We start from the raw sequence: 20,894 nt of genomic DNA, 5'->3' as shown, positions 1-20,894 counted from the left end.
CTGTCTATTTTACATTTGGCAGTGTATATATGTCCATGCCACTCTCTCACTTCATCCCAGATTACCCTTCCCCCTCCCTGTGTCCACAAGTCCACTCTCTATGGCTGCATCTTTATTCCTGCCCTGCCCCTAGGTTCTTCATAACCATTTTTCTTTTTTTTTAGATTCCATATATATGTGTTAGCATACGGTATTTGTTTTTCTCTTTCTGACTTACTTCACTCTGTATGACAGTCTCTAGCTCAATCCACCTCACTACAAATAACTCAATTTCATTTTTTTTTACGGCTGAGTAATATTCCATTGTATATATGTGCCACATCTTTATCCATTCATCTGTCGATCCTGCCAACACTTTTATTTTACTCAATTGAGACCAATGTCAGACTTGTAAGGTAATACATTTACGTTGTTTTGAGTCACTAAATTTGTGGTAATTTGTATGAAAGCAATAAAAAACAAATACAGAGGTCCTACAAGAGCCAGGCTATATATTTATACTTAAGTATTTCTGAAATGAATTTAACCTTGTGATTGACAGCAGCAGCAGCTTCCAAGGGATCCCACCACACACCTGAGGCAAAAGCAGCCTAATACAAAGCATTGACAGCAGCACGTCACTGCCCCACACTTGGGGTAGAGGGGGACTTGATCTACTGTAGCAGCAGCATAGCCTGAATGGGAACCCATCCTCCTGTGGCACTAGTCCCATCAACATTAGTCTAATCTGCTAGCATCTGCTGTGCCAACAGGCCCAACATATACAAACCCTCCAACTCAGTAGCATTAAGTGAGCCAGGCTCAGTGTTTCCTGAAACTGATATCCAATGGCACTGGAAAGCCCAGATGTCACCTACGGTTATGGAAACATAAAAAAACATAACAGAAGACTGGGAACTTCAGAAAGAAAAGGGGAACAATGGAATGGGTGAAAACAAATGGGGTAAATATAAGAGACTATCATTAGCCTCACGAGTTCCTTAAATTCTATATGATGGTCAAATCAAAAATTATGACACCATCTGATGTGGTTCTCAATGTAGAGAAAGGAAATACTACAGAAAATCACACTTTAAAACCGGGGAATATTAAGAGACCTAAATGGCAGTAAAATTTTGAAACTTCACTTGAAGTAATAAAACACTGATTCCAGTGGGCTATGATAAGTTACATATGTATAGTGTAATGACAAAAGCAACCACAAAGAAAACTATGCAAACAGTATATACAAATGATTATAAATAAATTAAATTAAAATTGACTTATTAAAAAATGTTTAAGTAACTCACAAGAAGGCAAAATAAGAGAAACACAGGATTGAGAAACTAAGGTAAAAGACAAAACAAAAAATAAAATGGCAGACCTAATCTTTTTTTTTTTTTTTTTTTTGCGGTATGTGGGCCTCTCATTGTTGTGGCCTCTCCCGTTGCGAAGCACAGGCTCCGGACGCGCAGGCTCAGCAGCCATGGCTCACGGGCCCAGCCGCTCCGCGTCATGTGGGATCTTCCCAGACCGGGGCACGAACCCCTGTCCCCTGCATCGGCAGGCGGACTCTCAACCACTGCGCCACCAGGGAAGCCCCCTAATCTTTAACATGGGAATAATTACACTAACTGTAAATGATCTAAATAACCAAGTCAAAGACAGAGATTGGAAGAGTAGATTAAAAAATCGCAAGCATGATCCAACTATATACTGTCTAAAAGAAGCTTACTTTAAATGTCACGATATAGGCAGTTCAAAGTAAAAGGATGAAAATGATATATCATGTGAATGTTAACCAGAAAAAGCAGGAATGGCTATATTAATATCAGATAAAGTAGACTTCAGAGCAAAGGAAATTATTAGGGGCAAACAGGGTTATTACATAAAGATTACAGGAATAATCCACCTAGATGATCCAGTGATACTAATTGTGTGTACACCAAACAACAGAACTTCAAAATACATGAAGCAAACACTGAAAAAGGTAGTAAAAGGAGAACATTTTAAATCCACAATTATTATTTGAGGCTTCAACACAGCAATTTACAGAACTACCAGAGAGAAAAATCAGCAAGGATATGGAAGAACTGAAAATATCATCAATCAATAGGATATAACTGACATTTAAAGAACACACTCAATAACAGCAGAATAAATACTCAAGTGTCCATGGAACATTCACTCATATACCATATACTGGGTGATAAAAAGAACATTAGCAGATTTAAATTGTAATGTGCTAAGACTCAGAGGTCTTCTTATTTCTTTCATTTATATATTCATTTAAAAAATTAGCAGATTTAAAAGAATTAAAATCATAGAGAGTATGTTCAGAGCCATAATGGAATCAGACAAGAAATCAATAACAGAAAGACAAAAGGAAAATGTTCAATCACATGAAAACTAAACATCAAAATTCTAAATAACTCATGGGTAAAAAAGACAGCATCAAGGAAAAATGTTTAAATGCATAGAATAAAAGAAAATGGAGATATGACGGATCAAAGTTTGCGGAATGAAGTGAAAGCAATACTGAAAGGGAAGTTTATAGCACTAAATTGGGAAAGAAAATATTTCAAAGCAATAATCTAATTTTCTGTATTACAATAGTAAAGATGGAAGAGGAAAAAACACTAAACAAGCAGAAAGAAGGAAATAATAAAGATGAAACAGAAATCCATGAAACTGAAAACAGGAAAATAGGGGGAAAAATCAATGAAACAAAAGGCTGGTTCTTTGAAATAAACAATCTAATCAATAAAGATCTAGCAAGACTGATCAAGATAAAAAGAGAGATGGCACAAATCACAGATATCAGAAATGCAACCAGGGATACCATGACATATCCTGCAGGTTAATAAGGGACAAGTTATTATGAACAAGTCTGCACTATAAATTCAAAAATGTAGATGAAATGGGCCAATGCTTCTACACCGAAAACTACCAAAACTCAGCCAAGATGAAATAGATAATCTCAATTTTCCTGTAACCATGAGAAACACTGATTTTTCATTTTAAAACTCCCAAAAGAAATATTCAGGCTTAGATGTTTCACTTTTACCCAAGACTTAAAGAATTAACACCAATTTTACATGATTTGATAAGAAATAGAAGTAGAGGGAACAGTTCCTAATTAATTTTATGAAGCCAGTATTACCTTGATACCAAAACCAGACAGGGATAGTATAGAAAGAAGAAAATGACAGACCAATCGTTTTTATGAAATTGGCTGTAAAAATCCTCAGCCAAATATTAGCAAATTAAATCCAGAAATATATAAAAAGAATAATATACCATGACCAAGTGGTATTTATTCTAGTTATGCAAAGTTGGTTAAATATTTGAAAATCAAACAATGTAATCCACCATATCCAATAGATTAAGGAGGAAAAGTCATGGGATCCTATCCACTAATGCAGAGAAAGCATTTGACAAAATCCAATCCAATTCATGATTTTAAAAAAAGAAGAAAAAAAAAAAAACTCCAAGCAAAATAGGAATAGAAAAGGAACATACTGAAGCTCATAAAGATGATCTACAAACAACCTATACCGACATTATATTTAACTGTGAAAGACTGAATGCTTTCTCTGTAAGATCAGAAACAAGGCACAGATAGCTGCTCTCACCACTTTTGTTAAATATATTACTGGAGGTTCTAGTAAGAAAATAAAGCAAAAATAAATAAATATATAAATTTAAAAGTTAAAATTTTTAAAAAGTTTGTTTAAAAGATAAAAGGACTATTCCTGCTATGCTAAATAGGAAGGAATATATCCTACTGAATGTTGAATAGTAATATATCCTATTATATTGAATAAGGAAAAGTAAAACTGTCTGTATCTGAAGATGAGATGATAATCTAAATGGAGAAAATATCAAGGAATCCACAAAAAGCTTGAGAAATAATATTAGTTTGTAAATGTTTTAGAGTACAAGATCAACACAATTTTATCAAATTATATATGAATAACAAATGTGTAGAAGCTTAAATAAAAATATGTGGTGCCATTTACAACTTACCTAAATAAATACTTAAATATAAGCCCCAAAAGACATTTATAGGACCTCTATACTGAAAATTACAAAATGCTGATGAAGAAAAATTTAAAAGTCCCAAACAAATAGGGAGATATACCTTGTTCATAGATTAGAAAACACAACATAATAAAGATGTCAATTCTCCCCAAGTTAAGAGGCTTAACACAACTAGTCTTAAAATGCCCTCAAGGTTTTTGTGGATATAGACAAGCTTATTCTAAGATTTATATGGTAAGAAGAGGCTGAAGAATAGCTAAAACAATTTGTAAAGGAAGATTAAAATGGGAGGAATTAATCTACCCAATTTCAAGATTTTGCAGTAATGATGGAGGGTAGATACACAGATCAATGGAATGGAATAGAGAACCCAGAAATAGACTGACAGAAACACATTTAACTTGTTTTTGACAGCAGTGCAAAAGCTGTCAAGGAAGAATAGACTTTTCAAAAAATGGTACTGAAACAGTTGGACATCCCTCGACAAAAACAAACAAAAAATGAACCTTAACCTAAACCTCCACACCTTACACAAAGATTAAGTCAAAGTGGATCATAATCTTAAATGTAAAAGCAGGACATTTTTAGAAAAAAAAATAGGAGAAAATCTTTGGGATCTAGAACTAGGTGAATAATACTTAGACTTGACACCGAAAGTATGATCAATAAAAGCAAAAACTGATAAATTGGATCTCATCAAAATGAGTTAAAAATGCTTCATAGAAGATCCTTTTAAGTGGATGAAAACTCAAATTACACAGTGGGACATATTTGAAAATCCCATATGAGACAAATGACTTGTATCTATAATATACAAAGAACTCTCCAAACAACTTAAAAAAACCCAACTAGAAAATAGGCAGAAGACAGGAACAGACATTTCATGGAAGAGAATATACACATGGCAAAGAAGCACATGAAAAGATGCTCAACATCATTAGCCATTAGGGAAATGCAAATTAAGACCATAATGAGATATCAGAGAATAACGAAAATTAAAGTATAGTGACAACATCAAATGCTGGCGAGTACACAGAAAAATTATACCACATCACCGGTGGGAAAATAAAATGGTTTAGCCACTCTGAGAAACAGCTTGACAGTCTCTTTTAATCCTAAAAGTAGATTCACCCTACAACGCAGTAATTGTACTCTTCAGCATTTATCCAAAAGAAACAAAAAGTTCATTAAGTTCCCACGGAAACTTACACATAAATGTTCATAGCAGTTTTATTTATAACAGCCAAAAACTGGCAACTACCCAAACGTCTTTCAATGGATGAATGTTGAAACAAATTGTGATTAAATCTTATGATAGAATACTACCGAGTAACAAAAAGAAACAAATTATTAATATATGCAAAAATTAAAATGAACTTCAAGGGAATGATGCCGAGGGAAAAATTTTAAAAAGCCAATCTCCGAAGATTAAGTAATTCATGATGATGTTTACATATTATTCTTAAAATAACAAAACTGTGGAGATGGAGAACAGATTAGAAATTGCCAAGGGTTAGAGATGGGGGTAGAAGGTACAGCGGGGGAACTTTGTGAGGTTTTTGTGGTCCCAGTACAAATAATACAGCAATCTTGGTTTTAATCCCTAAAGATGTTTAAAAGCAATTCCTAATAAGAGGTGTCCAGATATTTAGCAATGGCAGCAGATTAGAGGTATAGCTACCCAACGTGGCAACTCCAAAAGAGATCGTACTAATTCAATGCATATGTTAATTTTAAAAAGGCCAGTCACAATACTTAAATGGTATATATCTTAATGATATTATTCTAAGGATCCAGCTATACCAGATGGATTAGCAGGATTTTCTGTACATTCAATCTTATTTAAGACAGTAAATCTAATAATAAGACAGTTAAGAAAAGAAAAAGAAAAAAAAACAAACCTCAACTACAGTTGTATATTCTCATGGGAAGATGAGTTGAAAATATGTAGCAGCAGTTCAAAAGCTTAAGCAGTGGCACCTAAATTTGGCTGCACATTAGAATCATCTGAAGCACTTCTTAGAAACCCGCACACCGACGGTTGGTCATCCTAGACCAATAAAATAATTTTAAATCTCCTCAGAGGATGCCAGTGTCTAGCCAGAACTGAGAACCAGCGGACTAAGCAGAAGGGGGTGTTTCTACAAAGATTTCTTAACAGTAAGTCCTTTCACACAATCAGATTTACCTCCCCGCAAAGGGGTAAAGAAGGCTAGATGTTGTCCATACTTGCTTAGCTTTAATTAGCACTTGTGACTCACCCAAAACCTAGATCATGTTTCCCCTAAATTTCATGTTATTCCCCTAAGTTTTTCAAACCCAGGCCTAAGGGGTTTGCCAGGATGAGATTTTAAGTGCTCACACAGAGGAAGTCCCTGGCAAACCAGGACAGCGGTCACTCTACATTGAAATGTAAAGCATCCTAAATAACCCTGCCACTGCTCCCAGATACTAGTCTGTGCCAACCAGTGGAGAAAAGGCATTCTCCATTACCACCACGGCAAATGCTGCTGTACTTGCCTTGGCTACTCCCTATCTTTTCCAGGCGCCACTCCCCTTCACCTGCTGGTGGACGCTTTGGCCAGCTGACAATGCAGATATTTTCAAACTTTAAGGTGCATAAAAATCATCTGGAGGGCCTGTTATAACAGAGATCACTGAGCCCCACCAGAGTTGCTGATTCCATAGGGCTGGGACAGGGCCCTAAAACTTGAATATCTGACACATTATCAGGGGACGCTGGTAAAGCTGCTCAGGCTGTTACCCAATGCAGGTTCGTGTGCCTGAAGCACAGTGAGGCCAAACCAACCTAAAGGCTGGAGTCTGGAGCAGAGGAAGGTTTATTGCAGGATCGAGCAAGGAGAGGGGTGGCCCGTGTTCCAAAACACCCTGAAATCTCCAAAGGATTTCAGCAAAGCATTTTTAAAGGCCAGGTGAGGGAGGGACGTCCCAGGGAATGTGATCAGCTCGTGCACAATCCTCTGATTGGCTGATGTTGAGGCCACGGGGAAGGTAACATTATCCATCCTTAGGTGCCAGAAGGTCTGGGGGCTACGTGCTCATGATCATCAAGGAGTTCATTTCTTCCATTGGATGGTGGTTTTTAGCATCTGAAAACTCAAGAAATATGCCTGACATACTATTATCTGAGGACTTCAGAAAGAAACTACAATAGAGGATATGGTGGATGGGTCTGTCCTAGGAAGGCCCCATAGGGTACTGCTTGGTTACAAGGTGACCATACTTTGAGAACCACTGCTCTAGTGGCTTGGAATGTTAAGAAAGTAATGGAAGAATCCCTTCCCAGATCGAGATTCTAGCATCGCCAGCTATTTTGGTGGGAGGAAGGGTAAGTTTTGCCCTTGCTTGGACTTCTTGTTCATTTATATCAAAGCCTATTTGAGGCAGTGCGCTTGGCAGTCCTGCAGATCTGTCTTTTGCTTCAACAGTGTTTGGAATGAACAGACCCAGGGACGCTCCTTGCTCCAGCCCCTGACCACCCTCCAACATTTCTTCCTGTCGCAGCTTTTGGAATCAGACACTCAGCTATTCTCAGCCTCCGGGACAGGCCAACACCATTTTTTGAGCTTAGCTCCTTATCACTGATCAACCACGAGTTCCCAGGTTCGTCAGAATTATTCCACCGAGGTGGAGGCAGCCGTCCACCGCCTGTTCAACATGCATCTGTGGACACTTACCTCTCTCCGAGCTTCTATTTCGACAGCAACAATGGGACTCTGGACAGTGTGGGCCACATTTTTCGCCAACTGGCTGAGGAGAAGTGTGAGGGCGCCCAGCGTCTCTTGAAAATGCAAAACCAGTGCTGTGGCCGTGCCCTCTTCCAGGATGCGCGGAAGCCTTCTCAAGATGAGTGGGGTAAAACCCAGGACACTGTGGAAGCCGCCATTCTTAGGGAGAAGAACCTGAACCAGGCACTATCGGATCTGTGCGCCCTGGGTTCTGCCCGCGCAGACTCTCACCTCTGTGACTTCCTGGAGAGCCGCTTCCTGGAGGAGCAGGTGAAACTCATCAAGAAGATGGGCAACCACCTGACCAACCTCCGCAGGCTGGCTGGTCCGCAGGCTGTGCTGGGCGAGTATCTCTTTGAAAGGCTCACCCTATAGCACAAACAGGAGTCTCTGGAGTCCAGCGGCCTCTGAGGAGCCCCTCTGGCGTCAGAGCTTCTGCCTGAAGCCCCGCTCTGCGGCCACTAGGCAGCTTTGTAACCGCCCTGGAGCCCTCTCGCAAGCCTTGGACCAAATGGAAACAATAACGCTTTCTGCAGGAGGAAAAAAAAAGCCTATCTGAAACACAAACAGAATAAAGAGAAAAAAAGAAATATATATATATATTCATGTTCTTTTAACATATGAATTGCCCCACTTTATCTGTGTGAAATAAGTTTGTTCCCGATATTGGGCTAGTTCTCAGGCTTTGCTGCTCCTATGAATTACCTAAAGAGCTTTTAAGAAAAACATTGGTGTCTGGGTCCCAGCCCCAGAGATTTTGATTCAGTAGGTCTAGGGAGGAGCCTGGGCACGGGGAGGTCTCAGAGTTCCCCAGGTGATTCTAATGTGCACCAACTTTGTGAATCACCTCTTGGCTTCAATCCAGCTAGTGATCAGATATTAAATCTAAGACATATGGGCTAGTGCCCGTGAGCTCTGTTGCTAGGTGTATTCCATTTTCTTCCTCCTGGAAGATTCGTGCCAGGGGAAATGACTGATAGTTGTGGTACTTCTCTGAAATGGATGGAAATTTCCAATTAGCGTGAACAGGGGAGGGTGAATGGGTGAATGCAATAAGGTGTATCATTTACGTATTGCCCTATGTGTATGGCTAGAAGCTTTTGCAACTGAGGTCTGCCCTACATTTCATGCTAATGGTAATGCTTGTCCTCCTAATGCAGCTGTAAACTTTATAAGCCCATAGGTAGACAGCATCACAAAATATTTACCCCTCCCCACTGGCCCACTCTCAAGCTTCACTCCCCTTCCCCATTACACAAATGTACATCAATGCGCTTGAGACCAATATCAACATACTGACCTTCAATTCTTCTACTTTGCAGCTTCCCTCTTATCAGGAGATGTCAGCATTTAGTGCAAGAACAAATGCTTGCCTCTTGGTGAGTAATGTAGACAATGCCTCCAAGAGACAAATAGCCCTTAGGGAGGGGGAAAAATTCTTTCAAAACGGTTGATGTCCAGAGGAGGCATTTCCAGTCATCTCAGCTTAGAGGTCAAATATCCAAAATAAAAAAGGTTAAAAAAAAGAAGAAGAAAGCAAGGAAAGAAAGAAGGAAACAATTTTCTTATCTCATAGTAATAAGGCAGTTTTCCTTAAAAAGGCTTAAGAAAAGACTTTTAAAAAAAGGCTTAAGCCTTAAATTCTCTTTCCTAATCAAAATGTGCTTTTCTGTCTTTAGACTATTCCTCTTATATCCTGTATTATTCATGATGTTGAATTCTTGAAATAGCACATGGCTGAAAACAGAAGCTAACCTCTTGTCCACTATGAATTAAATCTTCTTTTCCTAGGACCTGTCTACAATGTACAATTTGGGGTTTGCCAGCATAATGATTTTCTCTGAAATAAGGTACAGCATTTTGCCTTTTCAATATATAGTTATACAATATATTGTTAACACAACATAGTTAATATAGTCAATATAGTCAATACAGCCATAACACACATAGTATGCTGCCACTTTGGTGATTTTCTTCATCCATGTAATTCTGAAATTTGACAGTATAGTTTTCATATTCTAATGAGCTGAGTATTACCTTTACAAGGATAGAAAAAGAAAATAAATTCATAATATTCTTGTGTGGTTTGCCCCTGGGGTGGATTACCATAATGGGGGGATATTTGAGCCTTTCCCCAAGTCATTAAAAATCCTCCAGCAAGCAGCCCCTTGTCCTCTCCAGGGAGTGGGGGGAAAGGATCTTTAATCATAATAATCCTGGGGGGAGAAATCTCGGAAATAAGACATCTGCTTCTGTGCCTTGTTGTTTTGCAGAAAAGCAATGATTGCTTTAGCAGCTTCTATTGCCATATGTGTACAATAAGCAAATGAACATAAAATTGAATGAACACATAAAAGAAGGATAAGCCCACCCAGCTTAACAAATCCACTCTCTCACCTGCTGTGCCTTGAAACATGAAAGAAAGAATCACGGGATCATAAGGTTTAATAAAATAACAGTCTCTGTTAACCATATTGACAGGAGGAATAAGGATAATTTGTCTGATGTGGGACCAACAGCTTAACTGCTTAATTCTTTTTTTTTTAAGGGCAACTCATTCATTTATTGTTTAAAGTTTGCAAGACAACATCTGAGTTTCTTAGCACAATTTAAATGTTTTACTTTTTTGATAAAGCAGAGTATGATAGAGAAAACAATTAGTTTCAAGTAATATCTATATCTCTATTCAGAATTAAGCCTTCCACAGACATGTTACCTGGAAACAAAAGCCTGTTACAATAAGCAAAGCCTCAATGGAGTGGCTACTTTTCGGGCCAGGGAAAGGTTCATCCCTATAGGAGGATGATGTGCTGTGTAAAATGGCTGCAAGGTCACAGCCTCGAGGGCATTGGAAGTCTATTATCCTATTCCACATTAGTTTGGTGAACTTCAAACGTCCGTTCATCTGCAACCAAGCTGGCAACCTTTAACTGATATTTCAAGCAGGTAAAAAATAAATGAAAAGAAATCCCTACACTGATGTTCCTTGATTTACACTGTTAAATGGTTCATTAACATGTAATTCTGGCTAAGAATTACATTTGAGACTCCTTGCTCAGATTTTGGTTAAAATCTTTCAGAAGTTCAAGTTCTTATTAATCAATAATTTGTCAGCTAGGATACATTCAGGCATCAGCTGCAACTACAGAATAGGTGCACTGCCTCAGCGCTTTGGAGAGACATAATCTAGAACACTACTAGCAGGCAAAATATCTGTTACTAGACAGCACGTGTGCAGGACAGCAAGACACAAACATCTATTCATATGTTGGCTTGTTTAAGCCTCAAGCCCTCGATCCTTTGTTGAAATACAATAATTTCATTCCTATGGTTTTCAATACCAAAAACTCAACCTCCAGGAGGGATAAAGTCTAATTTGTACTCCAAACCAAGTAGCAGTGCAGTTCGCTACTACTGAGGCTGAATCCATAAAGGCTTCAAGACCACGTCCAGAAGACAAGTTATTATATATAACACCCTAGAAGTTCTGAAACATAATTATCTTATACATAGCTGGTCCTTTTTACCTATAACATGTTTTTTGATGAAAGTTATTTAATGTACTGGAAATAACTGTGACTTACTGATCAAATAGTTGAATACTTATACTTACCTGGGATTTCATTTCTGCTGAAAGAAGAAGGAAGAACAGGACTCACTTTTAAAAAAACAAACTTTAGAAATGAAAGTAAAAATCTTATCACACACTATCACTTTTGGAAGCAGCATAGAGGGGCAGTCAATGGTAAAACACTGGTGAAATAGGTCAAAACTCTAGGCCAAAAATCCATTATTATTATCATCAGTGACAGTACCACAACTGTGCCCTTCATAATTCATAAGCACTCCTAAGAATCTTCATTTGGCACCAGATGATGTGTTTAAGAGAAACACTCTGGGAGGTTTTGAATCAGACTTGGTTTTTTCTTAACCAAGTTACAGGAGAATTTTTAAAGTGGGGGGAAGGGAAGAAGGAAGCGGACCAGAAAAAGAATTGAAGCCATCATCTACAAACCAACAAAGCACCGAGAGTTCCAAACGTTATGTCAGACACTAAAATGACTGATATAGGCTCAAGTGGTTTATAAAACCTATAAAAAGACAACAACAGCAAAGCCCCCATTTATCTGTAGAGTTCAGAAACTAAAACAAGGAATATTTTAGCTTAAAACCTTATCTCAAGAGAATCATATACACTTCACATGAATAAAAATACCTGAAACCAAACATTTTTAAAAGCTCCAATAGGGCTTCCCGGGTGGTGCAGTGGTCGAGAGTTCGCCTGCCGATGCAGGGTACACGGGTTCGTGCCCTGGTCCGGGAAGATCCCACATGCCGCGGAGCAACTAGGCACGTGAGCCATGGCCGCTGACCCTGCGCATCCAGAGCCTGTGCTCCGCAACGGGAGAGGCCACGACAGTGAGAGGCCCGCGTACCAGAAAAAATAAAAAAGCTCCAATACGCAAAATATAAAGAAAAAAATTTATTCAGAAGACTCAATCAGTCTATGATAATCACAAAACGGCTGGGCAATCTCTGTCTCCCTTCCACACTAACCATCCATCCCATGGAAGAGCAAGGACGGTCAGACCTTCCAGCATTCTGCAACACCTGGCGGCTGCAAAATTCTATGGAGACTCCTTGTGCAACAGCAGTTTCCCATCTCTTGTGTCTCTCCCTATCATGATCATGCAGGAAGCAAGTCTGGCTGTGCTATTTCTTATCATTGTCTGTCACCCATCTGCAACATGATACTGAAAAAGTAGTTCCCTATCCCCCAGAAGGTTGAGGCTCAGCTAGAGGGGTAATTCTCCTGTGCACACAGTCATTATTTAGGCCGACTCAGTGACTTCAACAGACTTAATCATGTGATCAGGTTTGTTGCCAGCTGCATAATGCTCCCACATCTGTAGATAGAGCCGCTCTAGTTCCATCGTGTATTGTTTGGTGTTGAACAGAGGGCTAGATGTTCTCTGCTTCCAGACTTTGCCACGAATTTTCTTCAGGTAGTCTAGATCCGTTCCCAGTTTCACAGCTATATCTTCATATTCTTGTCTATTTTTAGCAATAAGCTCAAGACAGCCTAAACAAGTGAGCTGGGAAGCTGCAACTCGGGAAGCAAGAGTCTCTCCTGGCATAGTCACCATGGGGGTCCCTGCCCAAAGGACATCCATCCCTGTGGTGTGTCCATTACAGAGTGGAGTGTCCAAGCAGACATCAGCCAGCTGGCCTCTCCGAACATGTTCCTCTTTAGGAGCAACGGGTGAAAAAATGATACGGTTCGGGGGAAGGTCCATATTTTGTGCGTACTGTTGAATATTAGCTTCTCCTGCTGCTGGAAAACGCAACAGCCACAGTACACTATTGGGAACACGCTTCAGAATATTTGCCCACATCTGCAAAGTAGATGGGTCAATTTTATATAACTGATTAAAGTTACAGTACACAATGGCATCTTCCGGTAACCCGTACTGAGAACGTGTGGTTACAATAATGGTACGGGGGACCTCCTCTCCAGTGGCAGCCTTAGTGTTGATCAGGGTAGTTGCCAGTCCATTGCTAATACTGAATCCGTTAATTGTTATCTGAGTTTGTCCTCTGTTAATCATTTCAATAACCGCTTCTGCAACAGTATTCACAGGAATGACAGGCATATTAAGAGCTGTATTACTGCTGTCTGTGTTGTCTTCTCCATCAGGACATTTCATCTTGACTATTTGCACATCTGATAGACTATCAAGAAATGCTTGGAGGTCGATGCCATTCAGCACAATCCGATTGTCATAAATGTGCCCATTGGACTTAAAATCGATGACGGCTTTTTTCTTCAGGTGAGGGAACATATTAGCATGATCACCAATAAAGAAAGTATGGGGCATATATGCCAGTTTCTCAGAATACTGCTCAGCAACTTCAGCAGGTGAAGTCTCTTGATCAGTGATGATATAATCCATGAAAAGCACGCCACTAGTCCCAGGGTACCCCAGCCACATTGCCTGAATAGGAGCTGGCCTGAGAGCAAAGAGTTCATTTCGAGCACCCTTGGTATAACCATTCATATTTACAAGGATGTGTATACCATCTTGATGTATTCGATCAGCTGCTTTCCCATTGCATGGAATCTGAGAAAGATCAATGAAATGATTGGCTTCTGCCATCACCTTCGCTCGGTAGTTTGTGCCATCATGTGGGCTCAGGGCATAACAGAATACCTCAAATTTATCAGGATTGTGCATTCCTGGAATAGACTGCATAAGATGGGAAGTAGGATGATTCCCAAAGTCAGAACTCACGTATCCTACACGCAGTCGACCATCACTGAGCTTCAAGTCTTTTGGATGTTCATACGGTGGTTTATGAAGGACACTTATATTAGCCAAGCAGAGGTTCCCATGCCTCTCAGCAATAGCCTTCCTGAAGCCATGAGGAAGAGGATATAGAATACTATGATGAGGCTGCACAGAAGGCAACCTATTCTTCTCCAACTGGTCAGCCACAATGCTGACCAACTTCTTCATTCGCTCATCATAGTCTGTCCAATCACAGACAACCTGCAGGCAATGAGCCAAATTACAGTAAGCGTCAGGAAAATCAGGTTGAAGCTTCAGAACAGTGCGATAAGAAGCAATTGCTTCTGGAATATTCCCTGAATCCTTGTGAATGGAAGCCAGATTGTTGTGGGCACACGCAAATGCAGGGTTGATCTGAATGGCACGAGTATAACACTGCAAGGCTCCCTGAACATCCTGCATCTCCCATAGAGTGTTTCCCATATTACAGTAGGCCCCAGCAAAGGTAGGACTGATTCGAATAGCCTCCTTATAATGCATCAGAGCTTCCTGCAGTTTTCCCTGCTGCTGCAATACACTTGCTAAATTTGAATGGGCAATAGCAAACTCTGGGAAGACTTCTAATGCTTTATGATACAAGCGAACTGCCTCTTCAATGTTTCCCTGTTCTAGTTTGATATTGGCTAGGTTACTCAGAGAGTCTGCATGGGTGGGACACAGCCGGAGAGCTGTATTATAACAATCTTCTGCTTCAGCAACACTGCCCTTCTCTTTGAGAGCGTTGGCTAGGTTGCAGTAAGCTTCAGGGAAATGTGGTTGCAATTCAATAGCTCGCCTGTAGGTGTCTATTGCCAGATCCATCAGGCCTTGCTCATAGTATACACCAGCCAGGTTGCCATGTACCACTGCATGATTTGGACTCAAGCTTAGGGCACAAAGGTAAGCTACCACAGCTCTGTCAAAAATCCGTGCCTCTTTGAAGACATTTCCTAAATTGATATAAGCATCCAGAAAATTGGGGTCAAGGGTGACAGCCTTTTCAAAGTGATGAATTGCAAGCCAAATCTTCCCTTGTGCATTAAAAACACAGCCAAGATTACTCCAAGCTACTGCAAAGTTCGGTTGCATCTCAATTGCTTTCAAATAACATGCCTTGGCTTCTTCCAAGCCACCCATGGCTTCGAGCAGTTTCCCCAGGTCACTGCAAACACAGTACAAATCAGGATTGTACTGAAGAGCAGAGACGTAAGCTTGCACTGCCCCTTCCATGTCGCCTGCTGCTACCAAAGCGGCTGCCAGGTTAATATAACCATCGATGAAATCTGGTTTGAGACGCAATGCATGCCGGTAATGCTCAATTGCTTCCTGCAACTGCCCTCTTTCCTTGTACACTTTCCCCAAATTCGAATAGGCTTCTGCCAGAAGAGGGTTCTGTTTAATTGCCAGAGTACTAAAGTGGGCAGATCTGTCCAGCCTTCGACACTGGAAGTGTATAGATGAAAGTAATAAAAGTACACCAGTATTGTCTGGCTCTTGTCTCCAGAGCTGCATGCAGTGTCTCTCAGCTGCCTCAAAATCTCCTGCCTGATATTCTCGATGTGCCAACTCAGCTAACCCTTGGAAGGAAAGCATACGTTCCGTTGGTTCTGTGCTGTCGGCCACGTTGCCTACGGAAGACGCCATCTGGAGCTTCTGGAGAGAGTGAAAAAAGGGGGTAATTGAGTCCCGCTGCCGCCACTACTGGCAAGAATGTTTCTAGAGGTAGCAACCACGAGCGCAGCAGCCGTACCACTGCTTTGGCAGGCTTAAGCGGCGGCAACAGTTACAGGCACCGAACCTTAGGAACTCTGGTTGGCCATCTACCTTTCACGCTCTTGAAATCTTAATTCTTAACCCTGCCCTCTTCCACCATTTTTCTCCTAATCAGGGAATAAAAATTACCTATCCATTTGCCTTAGAAGAAATCAAAAGTCAGTAGTCCAAACACTTTTTACAATTTTGTTTTCTGTCCAGTTGGAAAAGAAATACATGATTGACTTTTCTTCATCATTCATATAGTCAATGTCGAAAACATTAGGGCCGTGGATTTCAATACAGTAAGATCAGAAAATTTTAAACTGGCCTTCCCAAACCACTAATAAGTAACCGATGTTGTATATAATGCTAAAATCTTAGAGACTGAGTTTGATATTTTAAAAGTTCTGAAAACATTAGCTAATTTCTCCTCATCATATTTCTCATGCCTCAAACCTGAGTATTACTTTTTTAAAAATAAATTTATTTATTTTTATTTTGGCTGCATTGGGTCTTCAATGCTGCGTGCAGGCTTTCTCTGCGGCGAGCGGGGGCTACTCTTTGTTGCGGTGCCCGGGCTTCTCATCACAGTAGCTTCTATTGTTGTTCCACAACTCTATGGGTTCCTTTTTAGGTCCTATGAAGAACCCTAGAAATTAGTTCATGTAATTATAGGTTTTTGCAAAATTGTTAAAAGTGAGGTATTTTAACTTCCATCAGGTAAGACCAGCATCTCTTTCTTTGCCAATTTTCCTTCTATCATATTCCGCTACGTTGGATCATATTGGAATGGCCACAGGCGTTTTTGAAATCTGGCTAAGGAGATTTTTTTCTTTTTTTTTTTTTTTTTTTGCGGTACGCGGGCCTCTCACTGTTGTGGCCTCTCCCGTTGCGGAGCACAGGCTCCAGACGCGCAGGCTCAGCGGCCATGGCTCACGGGCCTAGCCGCTCCACGGCATGGGGGAACTTCCCGGACCGGGGCATGAACCTGTGTGCCCTGCATCGGCAGGCGGACTCTCAACCACTGCGCCACCAGGGAAGCCCTAAGGAGATGTTTGAAGTGAGGCTATTATGTGATTTTCAGACACCACATGTAATTGACTATATACTATCCCATTACAGGAATAACTTCCAGTACTCTTACTGACTACTCTACTGACTTAACTAGCACTAGACATAGAAGCGTAAGGACAAAAACCACCTTACAATATAGCCATGTCTTGCACTTTACAGCTCTCAAAGCATGTGTGTTTGAAGAAGAAAAAAAGGAACTGAAAAGTATAAAACCAGAAGCTATTCTGTGTAAAATTATTTTAACCATCAGGCGTGTGATAGATAAGTCAAAGATTCAGTTCTCATCAATGCTTAGTCAAAACGGAAATTTTCTTCTATCAAGAATATACTCCAGGGCCTCCCTGGTGGCGCAGTGGTTGAGAGTCCGCCTGCCGATGCAGGGGATACGGGTTCGTGCCCCGGTCTGGGAGGATCCCATATGCCGCGGAGCGGCTGGGCCCGTGAGCCATGGCCGCTGGGCCTGCGCGTCCGGAGCCTGTGCTCCTCAACGGGAGAGGCCACAACAGTGAGAGGCCCGCATACCGCAAAAAAAAAAAAAAAAAAAAAAAAAAAAAAAAAAAAAAGAATATACTCCAGGGGCTTCCCTGATGGTGCAGTGGTTAAGAAGCCACCTGCCAATGCAGGGGACACGGGTTCGAGCCCTGGTCCGGGAAGATCCCACATGCCGCGGAACAACTAAGCCCATGTGCCACAACTATGGAGCCTGCGCTCTAGAGCCCGTGAGCCACATCTACTGAGCCTGCGAACCACAACTACTGAAGCGTGCGTGCCTAGAGCCTGTGCTCTGCACCAAGAGAAGCCACCACAATGAGAAGCCTGCGCACTGCAACAAAGAGTAGCCCCCACTCGCTGCAACTACAAAAAGCCTGCACACAGCAACAAAGACACAACACAGCCAAAAATAAATAAATAAATAAATAAATAAATAAATAAAAGAATATACTCCATCAATAATGTGTGTAATGGAATTGTGTGAATGAGTATTTTATCAGAATTCCTGTAATGCACAAACCTTTAGCAGTACTGAAATCAGATGCATTTAAAATAGTAAATATTTATGAGGGAGTAATCCATAGAGGTTTTCTCAAAGTTAACAATGAAAATTACTGTGACATTATCAATAATAAATTGTGAAGCTGAAATAAACTTTTCTAAACTATTAATAACTAAAAGCAAATTCTAATCAACCATGTTAAAAGAAATCTATGTCTATAAATTACAAAGTTTATTTCTTAAAATTTTATTTCTAAAACACATAAACTGTCATATGAGGAGGCAGTTAAAGAATATATAGCTAAAAGAGTGGGGAAAAAGTTGTATAGAGACACATCTGGCGGTAGTTAATTTTCAAATGTCATTTTTCTAGATTTTGTGACACCTATAGTATTGATATTTGCAAGCATTTAAAAAATTGTAATTTGAAGATTTGCTACTTCCAGGTAGAATAAAATATTTTGAAGCAAAACAACGTTTCCACTGAGAAAAACAAAAAACCCCAAATAAAATAGCCAGCATTCAATCAAAAAGTTCTAGACATAATAAGAGATAGAATCATATGATTAAATTCTAAGAAAAGAACAGGTAATACAAAAATATTTATATAAGATATTGTGTATCTTTATCAGGAAAAGTCTTTATCAAGAAGAGACTTTAAAATCATCAGAATTAATATTATATCTTATTTATTTGTATATTTTATTTATATATAGATATTTATATATTTATATAAAGAACTTAAAGATAAAGCCCTAGTTAAGGCAGTGACAATAGCAGTAGCAGTGGGTGTGAAACGAAATGGCTATATTCAAGCATATTTTGTCAGTAAAAGTCCAAGATCAAATGTCTGACTGCATACATGGGATGGATAGACGGAGTGGGAAAAATCAAAGTTAACTATAGAGGTTCTAGTGAAGATGGTGTTGCTATCACCCAACCCAAGGGGTTGGGATCATCCCCAAGGTCTAGGAGACTCAAAGGGAAGGTCGTGGTAAGAGGAAAAGTTAATTGGTGGGACAATAAGACTCCCAGTCTCTATATCTCCTTATACCAGTTTTTTTTAACATCTTTATTGGAGTATAATTGCTTTACAATGGTGTGTTAGTTTCTGCTTTATAAGAAAGTAAATCAGTTATACATATACATATGTCCCCATATCTCTTCCCTCTTGCATCTCCCTCCCTCCCACCCTCCCTATCTCACCCCTCTAGGTGGTCACAAAGCACCAAGCTGATCTCCCTGTGCTATGCGGCTGCTTCCCACTAGCTATCTATTCCTTATACCAGTTTTGTATTTCTGCTCATATACGTAGCAGCATTTCACTCAAGGGGAATGCCATTGATCTGACTGGTCAAATTAAATAACATAATTCAAGGCATATTTACAGTGGTTCCTTCCTCCACAATTTAGAAAGTCATGTTCACAATTTCCCTCTTCCTACACCGTGGAACACATTGGCCATTCCTCCAAAGTTTCCACTCCAGAGAGTGGACCAGAGATGATGTTAGCCCAGAACTCAGAGCTTGGCATGAGATGGTGTGAGCCCCACCTAGGGCTCTGGCATATGTTATAACCCAACCCAGCTCTACAGAGAGATCTGTATGGAATCTTGGGAGAAATCTCAGCCATAATAATGTGATTTTGTTTTTCATTTGGTTTTCTTCCTTGCTTAACTTTCTGTGGCCGCTCTGACAAACAAACTTTCAGGCATTCCTGGGCCACTCACTAACTTTATTCCATTTAATGTCATCCAGATTCCCAAGAAAATTACTAACAATAAGGAGGGAAATTTGGAACATGGTGAGTTTTAGATGCCTGAAATATACAGGTAATTGAATCCAGTTAAGTAGCAAATTATCTGGATCTCAAATATGCCAGTAGAAGAGCAGACTAAGCTCAATTTAATGTACTCTTACTGGAGACACATGTAAATTCTGGGTGAATTTTGAGAAAGTTAAAAGCACATAGCTGAGATTAAAAGAAAGAAAGGAACACCTGCATGTTTCAGAAAGTAACAGAGAAATTAAATTCAGAGAAATAAGAGAGGACTGATGTCTAGGGGTTCCGTTCTTTAGTATAGGCCTTATGTAAATAGGGGCTGGAGCTAGAAATCTAACATTACCTTGAGGCCAGGAATTTAGACTCAGGATGGAACAATACTGAGAAGTTAGTACAGATATCCTACAGAAATTTTATGAGGAACTCCTTAGTCCATTAAGAGGGCCAAGGGAGGTGGTGAGGAAGATTGATATCTCTTGAAAACCTTCAGGTACAGAAAACATCAACACCTCTGAAAAGTAGGCCTGTCCTTCCCAGAGTTCTGATGGCCAGGTTGTCACTAACCTGTAAGGCCCTGTATGAATCAGAAACTGCAAGGAGAGTAATTCAAAGAAAAACAGATGCAGGATGGGTGTGGCAATAAATCCTAGGACCCTATCAGAAACAAAATTAAAACCACTCTAGAGGGAAATTTTGACAAACCAGGGCAGAGAGTATCCTAACCAGAATAGAATAATAATTCTGAGGAAGTTACTTTACTTATTTAAGTAATATTCAATGCATTTCCATGGTCAGGCCCTTTTGAAGAATTCTAAAACATATACAAACAATTCACTTACATCTTATATATCCCACCATCCAGAGCAAAATTCACTCAAGAACTGTACTGGTGGAAATTGGGAAGCACTATGGAGAAAATAAAAAGGTGTTTACCATCAAAAAACATGAAGGTAAGAAAGATAATGTCTAATTTTTTAATTATCCTGTGGTTTCTTGAAATCTTTTGGAAACCCAAGATAGAGAAACCTAGGAGGAAATGAAGATTTAAATATTTAGAGATTTATCAACTCATCTATAAAAGCTTTATTAATCTCTTCTTTTAATAACATTCCTGAGAGGTACAAATGTGTCCAGTGATAGGGTTGAATAAGCCTGAGAGAATTTCAATTGTTTACTATTCTTGGTCAGC

General features: G+C 39.8%; 1 protein-coding gene and 1 pseudogene across 2 annotated transcripts in view; one reads left to right on the top strand and one right to left on the bottom strand.

Annotated features, from left to right (window-relative positions):
• The window catches only part of LOC309806757 (ferritin light chain-like), a 48,154-nt pseudogene extending 40,007 nt beyond the window's left edge, over positions 1 to 8,147 (top strand). The window contains exon 2 of the transcript in view: positions 7,641 to 8,147. The product of the transcript in view is annotated as a ferritin light chain-like (transcript). The remainder of the gene's footprint in view (positions 1 to 7,640) is intronic.
• Positions 8,148 to 12,528: 4,381 nt separating this feature from the next.
• Positions 12,529 to 15,841, bottom strand: LOC309801446 (UDP-N-acetylglucosamine--peptide N-acetylglucosaminyltransferase 110 kDa subunit-like). The gene has a single exon (XM_082616298.1). The coding sequence runs from the start codon at positions 15,743 to 15,745 to the stop codon at positions 12,605 to 12,607; it is 3,141 nt and encodes a 1,046-aa protein (XP_082472424.1). The 5' UTR covers positions 15,746 to 15,841; the 3' UTR covers positions 12,529 to 12,604.
• Positions 15,842 to 20,894: the final 5,053 nt, after the last annotated feature.

This window comes from Mesoplodon mirus, assembly GCF_964341445.2.
Source record: "Mesoplodon mirus genome assembly, chromosome: 1".
In the NCBI taxonomy this organism is placed as follows: Eukaryota; Metazoa; Chordata; class Mammalia; order Artiodactyla; family Ziphiidae; genus Mesoplodon; species Mesoplodon mirus.
The sequence above is the reverse complement of the archived record's forward strand: the minus strand, read 5'-3'. Positions and strand labels throughout refer to the sequence as shown.